The sequence below is a fragment of the Mobula hypostoma genome, chromosome 23 (assembly GCF_963921235.1).
Source record: "Mobula hypostoma chromosome 23, sMobHyp1.1, whole genome shotgun sequence".
Classification (NCBI taxonomy): Eukaryota; Metazoa; Chordata; class Chondrichthyes; order Myliobatiformes; family Myliobatidae; genus Mobula; species Mobula hypostoma.
The window spans coordinates 30,723,570-30,741,016 of record NC_086119.1 but is presented as its reverse complement, the minus strand read 5'-3'; the positions used below and the strand labels follow the sequence as shown (position 1 = coordinate 30,741,016).

Below are 17,447 nucleotides of genomic sequence, written 5' to 3'. Positions count from 1 at the left end.
ATATTTAAAAAGTGAGGTAGTGTCCAAGGGTTCTGTGTCCATTTAGGAATTGGATGGCAGAGGGGAAGAAGTTGTTCCTGAATCGCTGAGTGTGTGCCTTCAGGCTTCTGTACCTCCTGCCTGATGGTAACAGTGAAAAAAGGGCATGCTCTAGGTGCTGGAGGTCCTTAATAATGGATGCTGCCTTTCTGAGACACCGCTCATTGTATGTACATCACAAAGACAATTCAAACGCCGTTAGTGAAAATATTTGATGCTCTTATTATGCTTTGGGCTGATTGATATTATTGAAGTTAGTGTTCTCAGGTGTGAACAAGCTCTGCATTTCTCCACAGTACACCCCTGATGAATGTGCAGGTGCATTTTCTACTTGGAGAATGCCTCCTTTTAAAATAATTTTGTTCCAGAAATAGTCAGATTCTGTCTTGCCTCCAATATCAGGACTCACTAACTGTACAAATTCCTTTTTAAGAATTTGAATACTTCAGCAGTTAAGACTGGGATTCTGTTAGCTCAAGCAGCTTTGAAGAACAATTATAAGTGAACAGTAGTAATTGCTGCCTGTCACGGCCTTACCGCTGCATTTAAAATATATTTCTTAAAAGAGGCAAAACACAGTTTCTTCAGTTATAGATTTGGTCTTTTAGTTTAAAGAAGGCTGAAAGGTTTGCCCAATTACACTGTACTTCCTATTTCTACGGTGGTATTTCTGATATATTTATAAGCTATTGGATTTAAAAATAAACAAGGGAGCAAAGACTTCAATCTAACAAATTATTTGGTTTCATCATAATGTCTTATATTCTTTAATTATCTGCTGATCTTTGCTTTCACATCTTTATCATCTCAGTAATCCTTCAATGTTATTTTCAAATGAGCTATTAATTTGTACGTTGGCCAACATCTTCAATTCATTTTTACTGGTTTTGCTTCTTCAGCAATTCTAACACCAGTTGAAACCTATTCTTCTGATTTGACTTTCAAAATGTAACCCTAACTCCCCAACAGTTCAAATGAAAAATGAGGAAAAGTCAGTGAAAAAAAGCAGCAGTTCACATTTGGTCTTGGACTCAATAGCTTTCCTTGCTGACTTAGTTTACTGTAACTTGGGAGGCTGTATTGCAACGGCTTGGTTATAACGAATAATGGAGTTGTTGACCTGATAATAATAAACTGACAGGCTCTTGATTATTCCCAATTGCCCACTCAGAACCATTACAAGAATTTATCGAATGAACTTCAGACAAGGTCATAGAGCAATATCACATGCCCAAATAACCTGCTAATAAAGGCCAATCACATGGTACAACTGCTTAGATACGAGTACATTATAAAAATAGCAGCAACCAAGGAATCATGCCCCAGCAAGGAGCCAAAGATCAGAGCACATAAAATTAAAAAGAACTCTATACAAAATACTAGCATGCATATTTTCAAAATCAATTTGAGAACACCAAATTGTAACACCCATCATTCACATATCAATTTTAATGAGAAAAAGCTAACATAATTCAATCTGGGCAAAACTGGTTGAGCTACTTATTCATTTGCATACACAATTGAATTATATGATACAATGCCATTTTCTTCTCAGGGAAATACGAAAAAAAATGTACTTCCGAAATATCAGAAGCACAAAGGCTGCAGTATCCATTAGATTGTTCCAAATGTAACAGCACTCCTCAACAAGAAAAGTCAGCAGTGGGGTGTCTGTTCAGTTCTTGAATGGATGCTTCCAAACAAATTACATAACAACTTGCATACCTGAGCAGTATAACTTCAGTTTAGATCATTTTCCAAATGAATGGCTTTAATATTTTACTACATGTTAAAAAGGCTCTATGAATACAACTTTTCCAACAGTCACTTAAAATTATTTTACCAAGCATGTTATTTTATAATAATCTTAGTCATTATCCCAAAAAAAGATAAAAGTTGCTACTAATAGTTACACCACAGAAGTTGCTATTTTGAAATTTAAATATCATATTGTATCTAATATGTTATTCAAAAGCCAGAACAGTAACTTCATTTGCATGCATTGTGGCTGGTAGAGTTAATTTCTGACTTGGAATTTCTGTAACAGAACACCATGACCAAATCTGAAATAATTTTAATGAAATTCTTCTAACAATAATACTTTTCTTTAAGAAAGAGGAAGTTGTATTGAGAAAAATCTTTTCAATGATGTGACTGTTACTGTAAAGTCATATACAAAAGGATGGCTGAAATAAAGTCAGAAAGGTATTCAAGCCATTCACATTTCAGCTAAAGAGAAACATAATTCCCATGTACACTAGGAATTTAATGTCTTAATTACCATCTTAAGAAAAAATTCTTTCCATAAATATGAACACCTTACACATGATCTATTACTGTCAAAATTAATATATAATATTTAATATGCCAAGAATCCATATTGCTGGACTGTATAAAGCTGTATGTGCCTACAGCACATTCAGAAACATCACATTTTATAACTGCTCCCATTCAATATAAAGCAAAACTAAGGCTTAGAATAGAAGTTTATTGATGCAAATTAAACATAATCAAAGTAACATCAAATTGACAGTATTTAACTTAGTTAAGTCTTTTGTTAATTAAGTCAATCAGCTTTATTGTTTCAATGATTACATGAAAGAAGCTACAGAAAGTTGTAAAATGAGCCAGCTCCATCATGGGTACTAGCCTCCTTAGTACGCAAGGCATCTTCAATCGATCCTCAGAATGGTGACGTCCATTACTAAGGATCCTCATCACCCAAGACATGCCCCCATCTCATTGTTATCGTTAGGAAGGAGGTACAGAAGCCTGAAGGCACACACTCAGCAATTCAGGACCGGCTTCTTCCCCTCTGCCATACAATTTCTGAATTGACATTGAACCCATGAACACTACCTCACCTTTTAAAAAAAATTATTTGTTTTTGCACTAATTTTATTATCCATACATGTTTACTGTAATTGATTTACTTCTTTCTATATTATCATGCATTGCAATGTACCACTGCACTAAGTTAACAAATTTCACAACATATGCTGGTGATATTAAACCGGATTCTGATCACAAGTCACTTTTGAAAGTAAAAACCTTAATTTAACTTCTGCTCTTAAAAACATATTCTCAAGATTCCCACCTTTCTTCCTGAAGGAACATAGTTCTATTTGCACCAAATCTCACATTTTAACCCAGCTAGTTTGTCATTCTTCATGCACAAACCTGGAGAGCAAGCTGAACAGTTACGGCCAGGATCACATCAGAATTTGATGTTGTACTTGCCATTATGTCCTGTATGTTTTTGATATTGAATAAGGGGAGAAAGTTGGTTTGGATTTCAAATGAAAATTCACATTGTATTTTATGACTATTATCCCTATCAAGTAAGAGAATTAATTACTTGAGACTAAACATTAAAACAAAAAATGTGAATAACTCCAAAGTGTGCCATTTAAAATGATTAAATTCCACCAATATTTTTATTTAATGCCAGTCTTCTGAAATAAATATGCTTCATGACAGGTAATATTTTTCCACTGACACCTCTTAAAGATAGGGACAAATCTTAAAATCAGGACGTTTTAAAGGAATACCATACTGTCTAACAATGTCTGTAAAGAAAAGCTGTGGGAAAACACAGAACACTAGGCTGATCAAAAGTAATGCTTTGTTCCTACTAACAAAACATTTACTATACCACATTTATAAATTGGAAGGAAAGTTAATTTGAATACTCTCCAAGAAGTGTCTAAGATGCTAATCAATAGCTTTTTTTATAAAATTTTGTGACGTCAGAATCACAACAAATTACATACTTTTGATATTCACAGGGCTCCGTGTGTACAAACTTTCTGTCTTGTTAGTTACACAACTGTAACTTTAAGTATAAATAGCCAAGTGGATTTGAAGGCAAATAGGCAGAATCGTCTGCGCATAAATAAAGTATCAATACATGGTGGTATAGGGCGAAGAAGGCCATACGTGCATCAAGTATTAAAAACAGTCCAAAATTAATAACTTGAATCTTATATGGCCTATAATAGTTAAAATGTTAAAATAGCTTGATTTAGTGTGGTCTTTTTTACATACAGTGGCCAAACATACAAGTGATTCTGGAAATATTAGTACTGTACAGTAAAAAAGTGGCGCTCCCCTGTTCAGTGTTTCGTTTGTATTTTAATAGGTTACTCATCTGAACACAGGTATGCAGCTTCAGTTTTGATTTACTGGCACGTCCGGTTATAGAGTAACGTCCATCCAAAAAAAATGTTTCCCCTTTCAGGAATCAGCAACAATCAACATTTTAACATGATTAAAAATAGCTCAGTAACGAGAGCCGAGATATGAAATTTCAAATTCTTAAGCGTCACTAGTGTTTATTTCACACTCTATCTTTCGCAGTTCGTCCATATTTGCAAAACCACATTTGCAGCGAATGTCCCCGCACGTGAAGGTGACATCGCCCTCCTGATGGTCAAACCTGCTCAACTCCGTGCCTCGGCCGGACGGTTTACAGGGAGCAGTCCCAGCCACCCACCCCTTACCTGGCGTGCTGCCATGGCTCGGTTAGTGTTACAGACGGCCATTCATGCCGCAATGTCGACTATCTCACAACCCCATCTACCCGTGGACGCGGGAACGGGAGCGAGACCGGGACCGAGAGCGACTCTCCCGGCGCCACTCGCAAGTTCAAACCACTTTGAAGGACGCGCCCGCTCCGATCTCGCGAGATCTGGCGGCAACCCGCGTCATTCCTTCACCTTTGACACCCACGCGCTGGCCGGCGGCCGATCCGGGGCGGCGCTCGCTGGTTTTGGTTCCGTACCGTGGCCGGTACACTCCCAGCCGCACTGTGAGCGTTGGGCCGATGGTAAACAACGCCGGTGAAAATAAATATCGTCATCTTTCGGCTCCGAGGGTGTTACATTGATGATTTAGGTGCATTCCCGTCTAGGACTCTGGGGGAGAAACTTAGCTTGTTGCTGAGCCCCGACCCACCTGAAGGATACTTTTAGTCCAGGTGAGGTACTGAGTTATTGCTGCTGGAGGGACAACAGTAAGACAAGTAGGGAGACACGAGGTTTTGTAGATGTTGGAATCTGGAACAACAGATAATCAGCTGGAGGAACTCGGCCGGACAAAACCCGCTGAGTTCTTCCGGCAGATTGTTTGTTATTGTAAAATATGAGTTCTCGGGAGTATAAATATAATAGACAACCAATATAAGATCAAAAGGCTGGCACTCCATTCTTCCTGCCTGGTATCACCTGGCCTTGCTGAAATAGGCAAACTCCGAGAACACATCCTGGATATCTAAACTCTTAATTGCTTCAGTGACCTTTCTGTACTATAATCCAGGTAAACATTAACCATTTCTCGTTTATCATCTGTTTCTAATTGAAACTTTGATTTAATTGAAGTATTAGGGTTATTACAAACTAAACAGACAGAACTTCCAGTATATTGTCAGCTGATAGTTTAATGTCAGTGGTACAATCACAGAACAACATTTTAGAGATTGAATGCTTTATCTGCTGTAGCTGAACTGTTGAAGTGGCTTTTAGAAATTTATGTGATGGGGTCAGAAGTTTAGGGGTAATGTCTTTTCAGCCAGGAATTAGTGACCGCGATGCAAACAGTTTTTCAAAATAGATATCCAAAACAAAATGTTAGATCTTGATCTAATAATATTTATACTTCCCAGAACACTGAACAAACGAGTAATTATTTGTGTTGATAAGAGTTCAAGTATATTATTTCCAGTTTGTTTTCCAGTGATCAATTCTCTATTTTTTTCCCAGGTGAAAAATAATCCAAAATGAAACAAAAAGAATACAAAGAAGCCTTTGTCAGTAACCTGAATGGTACTACTCTGACTGAGAATTCAGTGGCTTTGATTTCATGTGCATTATGTGTCGTCTATCGAGGACTGGTTTTAATGTATTTCTTTGGAGGAGCCACAGAATCGGTGTGGAGAAAATTCCTGTTGATCGACTTTGTTGTACTGGTGGCACTGCCTGTATTCTTCTGCACTGTTTTGTCGGATGTGCTTCACTGGATAGTGCTGGGTCTAGTAGCTGTTTTGGTGATATCTATATTTCAGGTATACTGTCAGAGAAAAAGGAGTATCCATCAGAACTTCAAAGAAATCATGGCAGGATTTTTGGAAACCAGTCTGGATATGGATCATATTCCCTTTGTCACCTTGTTTCGAGTCTATGTTAACATACTGACTAGCATCTGCATTCTAGCTGTGGACTTTCCAATATTTCCAAGACGTTTTGCTAAAGCTGAAACATATGGCACTGGGTATATGGATTTTGGTACAGCAGCTTTTGTATTTTCAAATGCACTTGTTTCTCCTGAAACAAGACAGAGGAACAAAATTGTATCACATTCTAAATTGGTTTCTGTAGTGAAACAGATAATAGCAGTCTGGCCATTAGTTTTCTTGGGATTAGCTCGTCTATTTAGTGTTAAGACTGTGAATTATCATGAGCATATCTCTGAATATGGTTTGCACTGGAATTTCTTTTTCACACTGGCAATAGTTAGGATCCTGTCATCTTTTCTTTTGATATTATGTCCTGTCAGAAGATCATGGATTCTGCCATGTGGCATTGCTATATGTTATCAATTACTCCTTGAAACAACAAATTTGAAGCAATTCATATTACATGGCAGTGATGGCAAAGATACCAGGGATGGGTTCATTAATGCTAACAGAGAAGGACTCTTTTCAATGTTTGGATATGTATCTATTTACATGGCTGGTGTTCAGACTGGCATTTTTATTATGAAGAAGAGGATGTTGGTAATAGACTGGATAAAAATTCAGGGTTGCCTTGCAGTGAGCACTTTGCTGTTATTGTTAATGTTGCACGTGTGCGAGGTAGTCACAGAACCGGTATCGCGCCGGTTGGCTAATCTCAGTTACGTCATATGGACAGTTGAGCAGAGTTTATTTTTTATCAGTGTGAAAATGCTTGCTGATTTTGTGCTGGTATTTGTCAAATTTCTGTCAGGGATGACTAACGTGCCATGTTCATGGAACATTTTACCGGATTCTGCCCGACAGAGAAAAGAAAGGACTTTGTTCAAAAACAATGCTGTGGAAAAAGTAGATAAAACCACGATACATTTCTGTCTTATCGATGCCATAAGCAGAAACCAACTACTGTTTTTCCTGCAATCTAATGTTTTGACAGGTTTGGTGAATCTTACTGTAGATACTATTCATACCAACACATTTATTTCCTTATTTGTACTGTTGGTTTATACATTATGCAATTGTACCTTTGTATATATTTTGCATATCAAAGACATTACTTTAAAGTTCTGGTGATTTACAATATCCATCCTTAATTGTCTTTATTTCAACTTCTATTTCTGGAAAATAAACGGTCTAGATGGTTAAGGTGCACAGGGTAATATAGTAACGGGTAATGTGGCTAAGCAGTGGTACACCTTTAAGGAAATTTTTGCCATTGACTTAAAAACTCTTTAAAAGGTTGATCCATCAGCAGCTTACTTAAAGGAAAGTATTGCCTCCAATTGAAAGGTATACTGTTGTAAGTGGTAAGCCAGCAGAGTGGGGGCAAAATTTAGAAGGCAGAAAAGCATAGCGGAAGAAAGTAGACTTAAGAGTAAATAAGTATGAAATATAAAATTATTGAGCAAGCATTTCACCCAAGTGTATAAAGGGCCGTTGATGGGCTTAAGTAAAAATTGAGACAGAGAAATAAAGATAAAATAACTGGTAGAGACTTTCAATGAATATTTTGTAGGTATTTTCAGAGTGGAAGAAAATAAAATTAGTCAATAACTAATAATCAACTTGGGTAGAAAGGGGAGGTTGGAATTTTTATGAAATAATTTTTGCCGGAAAATATGTGCAAAATAAACTAATGGGACTTAAGTCTGACAAGTCCCTTGGACCTGATGGCCTGTATTCTAGGTGGCTGTAGGGATACAATATACATACCGGAGTTTGGAAGACCATAACATATATTGCAGAAGCAATGACTACCATTAAGGAAATGCTAGAATCTGTAGTTAGCAAGTTGTAGAAAATTGTATTAATAAACAGCATGAAAGAAAAATCACATTTGACTGATTTTTTTAAAGAGCATAATGAACAAGGTGGGAAAAGGAAAACAGCAAATTAAGTGTATTTGGATTTCTAAAAGGTATTTGATGAGGTGCCACATAAAAGGTTACTGCACATATTCAGGTTTATTATTCAACTGTACAAATGTACACAGCTAAACAAAACAATGTTCCTCTGTGCTAAGCGCGGTGCATATATCACATAAAATAATAACATAATTCAAAAAAGTTTTGTAGAGGATATACAAGTTGACATAAAGCGCAACTACTACATATAGTTAGATATACTGTAGAATGCTACTTAAGCCATCATAAATAATGTACACTGGATGGTAGTGGCATGTTCAGAAGCCTCATGGCCTGGAAGAAGAAGATATTATGCAGTCTAACAGTCCTTGTTCCACTTGACGGTAGGAGTCAAAACCAACGTACGATGGACGAGACGGGTCATTGACTATGCTGAAGGCTCTGCGAATGCAATGCAAAAACTCATGATATTGCATACACTGTATTAGAATAGATTGAGGATCAGCTAAGTTACAGAAAATAGCTGGGATAAATAAATCAATTTCAAGTTGGTCAGATGTGTGGTAGAAAGATCAGTGCTGGTGCATCAACTATTTATAATCAGGATTAATGGCCAAGATAATGGTAAGGGTGTATTTGTGTACTATAAAATGATAATTGGGAAAGTACAGTAGGTTGTAAGGGCTGGGCAAAGAATCTGCAAGGGTATACAGTACAATTTAAGGAATGTAAAGTTATACATTGCTAGGCAGACTAGAAAAGAGCAAATTGTCTAAATGGAGTTGGACTACAAAGTGCTCCTGTAGAGTGATATAGGTGTCTTTGAACATGAAACAAAGTTGGTATGCAGATGCATCAAGTAATTAGGAATACAGATGGAGCAATGGCTTTTATTACAAAGGGGACAAAGCACAGAAGTAAAGTACTATGATTGTACAAGGCTTTGAGATAAAACCTGAAGTACTGCAATCAGGTTTGGTCTTATTTGAGGTGGTATGTACTTTGAAGAATGTCTGAGGAAGTTTTCTAGATTTATTCTTGAGAATTTGTATTTTGCTCAGAGGTGGAATTTTATATGGTTCTGATATATATATATATATATAATTTCCTCATTTTAGTCAAGGGGAAGTACTGGCAAAACCACAGAACAAATTCCATGTTTACATCTTGTGACCGTCTACAGTGGTATGATGTAAGTTTGAAGACAATATTTTTTTCCAATCACGAATGGTGCATAAAACAAAGACTGAAAACTTGTAACATCAAAAACACTTTTAACAAAAAAAAGTTGGCCAAAACTTTTCAAAGAAAATATATCTTATTTACTCCATGGTGTAAAACGTCTGGACAACAGCTCCAGTTTATGTAATACCAACTGTGAACTGCCTTTTAGCATGTTGAAATATTCCTGGTAAATGAATTACCCTATCATCAAGATAACACAAATAGGACAAAAGTAATCATGAAATTAAAAAAAAACTCTCAGCTGCTAGAAATGTTAAATAAAAGCAGAGAATCAAAGTTAAATTTATTTTCATGTAATGCAGAGGCATGTAGCTTTGTATAAGCAGCATTCACAGGAAAAACATAAGTTATGCACAGTTAATGTTTCAGGTCTGAGAAAAAGAAATAAGTAAGAAAGTGAGGAAGAGGGTTAGGTGGAACAAAAAAAGCTCTGATGGCTGAGATTAGTGACCTTATACTTTTGGACTACAGCAGTTCAGGGAAATAGAATATAAGTACAATGCTTTCTAATGGCACAAATTTCTGAAAATTTTAAACTGAAATGAATAGTAACAAATTTCAGGATTTAGTATCAATCCCACAAAAGATCATCCGATCACTTATTGCTTTCAATGTCAACACAGATTGTTTGCTTTATATCCTAAAAATGATAATTTAAAAAAATAATGCCTGCATACAAAGTTTCTGGCTGGCTCAGGTATAGATGCAACTTTTTGTCTAAAAGTACAAAGATATATATTTCTAACATCATGTAAATGTAATGACTCGGTTGATAATGAGTTTTCCATTGAACCTGGAGGACTAGTACACAAAATTTTCAGTCAGTGGTGTCAACTTTCAGATGTGATTTTTATCCACGCTTGCCTGCTCTCTCAGATGAACTGAAAGGATCACTGATATTCTACTTCAATCTTGCATTGCTCAAATTTATTAAGAGATTAGAAAATCTCTTTTGTAAGTGTGTCGTACCAGACATTCAGCCATTATTGGCTGGCACGTGGTGTCAGGATTAACCGGGTAACATTATTGTCAAAGATTGCAGAGAGACATTGATAGGATGCAGAAGTGGGCTGAGAAGTGGCAGATGGAGTTCAACCCAGAGAAGTGTGAGGTGGTATACTTTGGAAGGACAAACTCCAAGGCAGAGTACAAAGTAAATGGCCAGGATACTTGGTAGTGTGGAGGAGCAGAGGGATCTGGGGGTACATGTCCACAGATCCCTGAAAATTGCCTCACAGGTGGATAGGGTAGTTAAGAAAGCTTATGGGGTGTTAGCTTTCATAAGTCGAGGGAGAGAGTTTAAGAGTCGCGATGTAATGATGCAGCTCTATAGAACTCTGGTTAGGCCACACTTGGAGTACTGTGTCCAGTTCTGTTCGCCTCACTATAGGAAGGATCTGGAAGCATTGGAAAGGGTACAGAGGAGATTTACCAGGATGCTGCCTAGTTTAGAGAGTATGCATTATGGTCAAAGATTAAGGGAGCTAGGGCTGTACTCTTTGGGGAGAAGGAGGATGAGAAGAGACATGATAGAGGTGTACAAGATAATAAGAGGAATAGATAGAGTGGATAGCCAGCGCCTCTTCCCCCGGGCACCACTGCTCAATACGAGAGGACATGGCTTTAAGGTAAGGGGTGGGAAGTTCAAGGGGGATATTAGAGGAAGGTTTTTTACTCAGAGAGTGGTTGGTGCGTGGAATGCACTGCCTGAGTCAGTGGTGGAGGCAGATACACTAGTGAAGTTTAAGAGACTACTAGACAGGTATATGGAGGAATTTAAGGTGGGGGCTTATATGGGAGGCAGGGTTTGAGGGTTGGCACAACATTGTGGGCTGAAGGGTCTGTATTGTGCGTACTATTCTATGTTATGAACATTCCTGACTCGACGCTTGTATTTTTTTACGAGGCCGAGTGGCTAGCTCAACACTCAACCCAGCACGGATGGAAAGTGTGCTCAGGGGTGGCCCAACCTGGATTCGAACTCGGGAACCTTCGCTCTGGAGTCTGGTGCTGATCTCACTGCACCACCAGCCGGCCAGAAAATCTCTTAAATTAAAACTAATTTTTGTTTGTCGGGCCATTGAAATAGTTCTTGCATCAACCATGAAACCTCAGCATGTAGCCTGTAACAAATAAGGAAATATTAATCTTCAGAATTTCAAATCATTTTTTTTTAATTTCTTCAACTCAGTGTCACTAAATTAACAAATTAATGATAAAGTTTGTTCATTCTTATTTATGGTGTACGGCCTTTGCGTTTAATTAATCCTTCTGCATTAATAAACCTAAGCTGTTCCCTACTACATTTAAGCATTGCCATTTAATGGCATGTACTAACAAATATTCTTGTTTCCTCATTTGTCTTTCTGGATCCACTAGTTATTGCTAATTAGCTTCAAGTTCCTGAGTGTCAAGATCACTGAGGATCTCACCTGGTCCCGACATATTGATGTATTTATAAAGAAGGCAAGACAGCGGCTATACTTTATTAGGAGTTTGAAGAGATTTGGCATGTCAACAAATACACTCAAAAACTTCTATAGTTGTACCATGGAGAGCATTCTGACAGGCTGCATCACTGTCTGGTATGAAGGGGCTATTGCACAGGACCGAAAGAAGCTGCAGAAGGTTGTAAATCTAGTCAGCTCCATCTTGGGTTCTAGCCTACAAAGTACCCAGGACATCTTCAGGGAGTGGTGTCTCAGAAAAACAGTGTCCATTAGTAAGGACCTCCAGCACCCAGGGCATGCCCTTTTCTCACTGTTACCATCAGGTAGGAGGTACAGAAGCCTGAAGGCACACACTCAGTGATTCAGGGACAGCTTCTTCCCCTCTGCCATCCGATTCCTAAATGGACATTGAATCTTTGGACACTACCTCACTTTTTTTTTAAGTATACAGTATTTCTGTTTTTGCATGTTATAATCTATTCAATGTATGTAATTGATTAAAGTATAAAATCATTTTTATTTATTTATTTTTCTCTGCTAGATCATGCGTTGCATTGAACTGCAATTGACAAATTTCAAGTCGCATGCCGGTGATAATGAACCTGATTCTGATTAGATGATTCCCCATTGAAGACTGAATTAGTTGACCTCAGGCAGTTTTAAGGATGAGGCACCAAAAGCATTCCACCAAATCACGAAGAAGAAAGAAGAAATTTAACTGCCACTGTCCATTTTCTTAGGACAACTTACCAAACAGCGTTTGTGTGTGTGGGAGTACTTATTAGAGTTAATTATAATCTGTCACCATTAATAAAAAAAAGTTTCAGATGGCGATCTAATGCTTTAAAAGTATAGGGAAGAGCAAAGATTTTGTCGAGGTCAAATCTAGAATTCAACAAAACCAATTAATACGGTATTTTAATCAGCGCACACTAAATGCTGGTGGAACGCAGCAGGCCAGGCAGCATCTATAGGAAGACTCACAACACGCTGGAGGAACTCAACAGGTCGGGCAGCATCCGTGGAAATGAGTCGATGTTTCAGGGCTGGAACCCTTCGTCAGGACTGAAGCGGGAAGGCGCAGAGGCCCTATAAAGACGGTGGGGGGAGGGTAGGAAGGAGAAGGCTGGTAGGTTCCGGATGAAAAACCAGTAAGAGGAAAGATAAAGGGGTGGGGGAGGGGAAGCGGGGAGGTGATAGGCAGGAAAGGTGAAGAAGGAATAGGGGAAAACACAATGGGTAGTAGAAGGAGGCAGAAACATGAGGGAGGTGATAGGCAGCTGGGAGAGGGGGCAGATTCCACCTCCCTCTTCAGTCTTGAAGAAGGGTTCCGGCCCGAAATGTTGACTGATGGTTTCCACGGATGCTGCCCGACCTGAGTTCCTCCAGTGTGTTGTGAGTGTTGCTTTGACCCCACCATCTGCAGAGTATTTTGTGTTATCTACAGGAAGAAGTACAGTCGACGTTTCGGGTCGAGACCCTTCGTCAGGACTAACAGAAAAAAGAGATAGAAAAAGATTTGAAAGGGGAGGGGGAGGGGGAGACCTGAAATGATAGGAGAAGACAGGAGGGGGAGGGATGAACCCAAGAGCTGGAAAGTTGATTAGCAAAAGGGATACAAGGCTGGAGAAGGGGGAGTACTGTATCATGGGAAGGAAGGCCTGGAAGAAAGAAAGGGGGAGGGGAGCACCAGAGGAAGATGGAGAACAGGCAAGGAGTTATTGTGAGAGGGGAAGAGAGAAAAAAAAACTTTCATAAATAAGTAATAAATCAGGGATGGGGTAAGAAGGGGAGGAGGGGCATTAACGGAAGTTAGAGAAATCAATGTTCATGCCAGCAGGTTGGAGGACAGAATATAAGGTGTTGTTCCTCCAACCTGAGTGTGGCTTCATCTCGACAGTAGAGGAGGCCATGGATTGACATATTGGAATGGGACATGGAATTAAAATGTGTGGCCACTGGGAGATCCTGCTTCCTCTGGCGGACAGAGCATAGGTGTTCAGCGAAGCGGTCTCCCAAACTGCGTCGGGTCTCACCAAAATATAGAAGACCACACCGGGAGCACTGGATGCAGTATATCACCCTAGCCGACTCACAGGTGAAATGTCGCCTCACCTGGAAGGACTGTCTGGGGCCCTGAATGGTGGTGAGGGAAGAAGTGTAAGGGCATGTGTTGTGTGGCACTTGTTCCGCTTACCAGGATAAGTGCCAGGAGGGAAATCGGTGGGAAGGGATGGGGGGGGAAACGAATGGACAGGGGAGTCGCGTAGGGAGCAATCCCTGCGGAAAGCAGAAAGTAGGGGGAGGGGAAGATGTGCTTGGTGGTGGGATCCCATTGGAGATGGTGGAAGTTACGGAGAATTATATGTTGGACCCAGAGGCTGGTGGGGTGGTAGGTGAGGACAAGGGGAACGCTATTCCTGGTGGGGTGGTGGGAGGATGGGGTGAGAGCAGATGTGTGTGAAATGGGAGAGATGCATTTGAGGGCAGAGTTGATGGTGGAGGAAGGGAAGCCCCTTTCTTTAAAAAAGAAATTCTTTAATCAGAATTTTTTTGAAGAACACTTGTATTTTGGTAGCATTTATTATTTGCTCAAAATGAAGCCCTTTACAATCAAACATTTAATTAGCATTAACACATCCAAAAACACAGTAGTCAAAATGTGCAAGCATCTAGGTAAAGGCCAGATAACTTTTTAATGATAAATAAAAACAAATAAATGGACATGTTCAGTAGGTGGGATAGCATCTGTGGAGAAATAAACCATGTTAAAGTTTCAGGCAGATAAACGTTCTCTTAGTGTTTTTAGTGATGTTGGCTGAAAGATTAATGTTAGTAAGGACACTGGAAAACTTGCTCTTCAAATGGTGCCATGGGAGTTTTCATATCCTGGAAAGGTGAAGGTTTATTAACATAATAACATCTCTACTAATACAGAAATGAGATGATGCACATTGTTACATGCTGAATTCTCAGCCTGAACCCATGATTTTAGAATGGAAGCCAGAGATATAATTATCACCAAAATACTTAACATCATGATTTAAGAACACCTGAGGATTAGGCTAAATAATTCATCCCTCATTTTTTTTTGTGGGTAAAGCAAGTCAAAGATAAAGTTGTTTGCAGCATTTTTGAGAATTAGAGCAGTACTTTCTTCAAATTCCATTTTTAGTATATAGTTTGTGACCGAGGTGTTTACTCCATGAAGGGGAACATTTACAGAACTATGAGTAAGAGTGGGAGAAATCTGATATTTTTTCTAAGTTTATTAAAAGATTTACATAGCACTTTTCATTGTGGCATTTGCACTAATTTATTGCCTTTGCTCCAGCTTTATTGACAACAGCACAATGAGTTTTCTCTGCCTATTTACAGAAGAATGGAGGTCAATAAAGCAATGCAGTGTTTTGACCTGAACATAGTCCACCATCTTGCAGCAGATGTTTGGCTCTGTGTTGAAGAACTTCTCTAAGACACCACAAACTACCAATAAAGATATGCAACTGAAACCACATTGGCAACTCCTTTTAGATAGTGCTGACAGGTTTTTAAATGCTAGAATAAGTACATGATGGCCATACTCTACGATATGTACTTCCACTGATGGGTCTTTTCATAACAATAGCATATCTCATTTCAGATATTAATACCAATTATATGTTGGGATAACTACATGGGTGATTTCCTTGCCTTGTAGCTGCCTTTGGGGGCTTAATATACATTTAAATAATGTATAACATTGCTTGATTTGCTTTTCAAGTTTTATTTGAAGAATAAACCAAATTTTTCTTAGTTTTAATTTTATTTTCCACAATATTCTCTGCGCTCTCTCTCTCTCCTGAAGATGCTCACTTCCACAGCATGGTTCTATCCAGAAGGCATAATGTCGTATCTTTCTAAGTGCCCCGATTATATATTTAGGGAGCACCAGCATACTCCTCATCTCACATTTAGAAGGTAGGAGTCATTTGACATTGATTTCTTACATTTCACAGAAAGGCTAGAACTGCTTTGTATAGAGAATAAAAGAAGGTATGACATAAAATGAGAGGTGTGGACAGTGTAGATGGTGGGACGCTCTCCTTTTTTGGGGAGGATTTGGGATCAAAAGTCACAGGTATAAAATTAACGTGAAAAGAATTATATGTCATGAAGGAGAGCATTTTACACTGTATGTGGCTGGAATCTGAAATGCCAATGTGGTGGAGGCAGGTGCCATTAAATGTATAAGAGGAACTGGATAAATATACAGTGAATAAAAATGTGCAAGGTTATGGAGAAAGGGTCAAGGAGTGTTGCTCTGGTAGATACTCGCAACAGAGATAATGACTTCTTCCTGTGCTGCAGTCTTTCTGTGATTTTTTTTAAATTTGGAAGATGGGTTTGGATATGAAAAATTGAGAAATAATTTATATTAGCAGATTATTCATACATAGGTTGAAAGTGATTGGCAACAGATTCTGCCAATATTAGGGGCTTATTTTTATAGAAAGAATGGTTATGATTTGAAACACATTGTCTGTCAGTCAGTCTTTAGATTGAATTGGACAGTTGCTTGAGGGAAAATATGTTGCAAGGATACTGGAGAAAAGCAGGGGATTGACTAGATTGCTCTGAAAGGACTCAATGGACCAAAGTGGCCTACTTTGTGGGGTAACAAATCCATGATTCTAGTGTTCCTATCTGACCTTAATTATCACCCAACAACTCAGCTGGAAGGCCATGTGGTGAAGATAGAATCTGCCTCAGGTATAACAACAAAATCAAACCACTGATGACAGATTTATGCAAGAAGAATGGTTACCAAGGTAAGTGGTGGAGGGTCACTGATTTCCATGGAAAAATATTGCAAGGAATGAATCAATGATTTCAGGAGGGATAGATGAAAATTAATAACGATTGAAGGGGATTTTTTTTAGCAGTAGAGATATAGTAAGTAGAATTGTCTGTTGGTGACAAAATTAACCATCCTCTGTGACTCCTGTTGATTACAGATGTCTTAACATTTATGAAATAAATTCATTATCTTTGTAAGATTTCTCTATTTATACAAAAAATTATTATGAACTTTTAGACTATGTTATTTTATTACGGTGGGGGTGCAATCAGCTAGACTGTCTTTTGCATAAATTATAAGTGGACTACATTGTCATGCAACCATGACATCGGTAACCAAGGCAACATTTCTTTGGCTCTACAAGCATAATCCTCAGCTGAGAACTACAATTTAAGCTTCTGCTATTCATGAATATTTTTCTCCAAAGAAAATGCAATAAATAATATCGAAACAGCTCTCAAAATCCTCCACAAAGCACGTACAATTTCCAGTTGAAATAAAGCACCACAAAACCATATACACTTGATAGTATTTTCAGTAATTTATTTCTTAGAGGCTCACAGTTTATTTCGGTGAACTGGCAGAGGAGCACAAAGATCTCAAATTTAACTAGCTTTCTGTGGAGTTTGCTTATTCTCCAGTGGGGGTGGAGGGATGGGATGGCAGCTGTGGAATAAAAATTGGTTCATGTACCCATAATAGGGTTACATTTTGCTTTACAGAATCCGAACTTCCATAAATCACATGCATTTCCTATCAAAGGTCAACTGGTAGAGGAC

The 17,447-nt window shown here is 38.5% G+C and overlaps 2 protein-coding genes across 5 annotated transcripts in view; one reads left to right on the top strand and one right to left on the bottom strand.

Annotated features, from left to right (window-relative positions):
- LOC134336738 (unconventional myosin-XIX) overlaps positions 1-4,676 on the bottom strand; it is a 61,289-nt gene extending 56,613 nt beyond the window's left edge. For all 3 annotated transcript variants that reach the window (XR_010015874.1, XM_063031152.1, XM_063031153.1), the window contains exon 1: positions 4,542-4,676. Coding sequence is in view for 2 of the 3 variants with exons in the window: in XM_063031152.1 (XP_062887222.1) it covers positions 4,542-4,583 (42 nt within the window). In the remaining variant the exon portion in view is untranslated. The remainder of the gene's footprint in view (positions 1-4,541) is intronic.
- Positions 4,677-4,781: 105 nt separating this feature from the next.
- Positions 4,782-8,078, top strand: pigw (phosphatidylinositol glycan anchor biosynthesis, class W). Of its 2 annotated transcripts, none has more exons than XM_063030979.1 (2): positions 4,782-5,017; positions 5,799-8,078. In XM_063030979.1, exon 2 carries the CDS (start codon positions 5,816-5,818, stop codon positions 7,340-7,342), a length of 1,527 nt encoding a protein of 508 aa, XP_062887049.1. In that variant the 5' UTR covers positions 4,782-5,017; positions 5,799-5,815; the 3' UTR covers positions 7,343-8,078. The 2 variants fall into 2 exon arrangements, with proteins under 2 accessions (XP_062887049.1, XP_062887050.1); XM_063030980.1 differs by lacking the exon at positions 4,782-5,017 and adding an exon at positions 5,038-5,355.
- The last annotated feature ends 9,369 nt before the right edge of the window (positions 8,079-17,447 follow it).

Excerpts from the sequence above, each read along its gene's own strand:
- pigw (XM_063030979.1), top strand. The coding sequence starts at position 5,816 with ATGAAACAAAAAGAATACAAAGAAGCCTTTGTCAGTAACCTGAATGGT.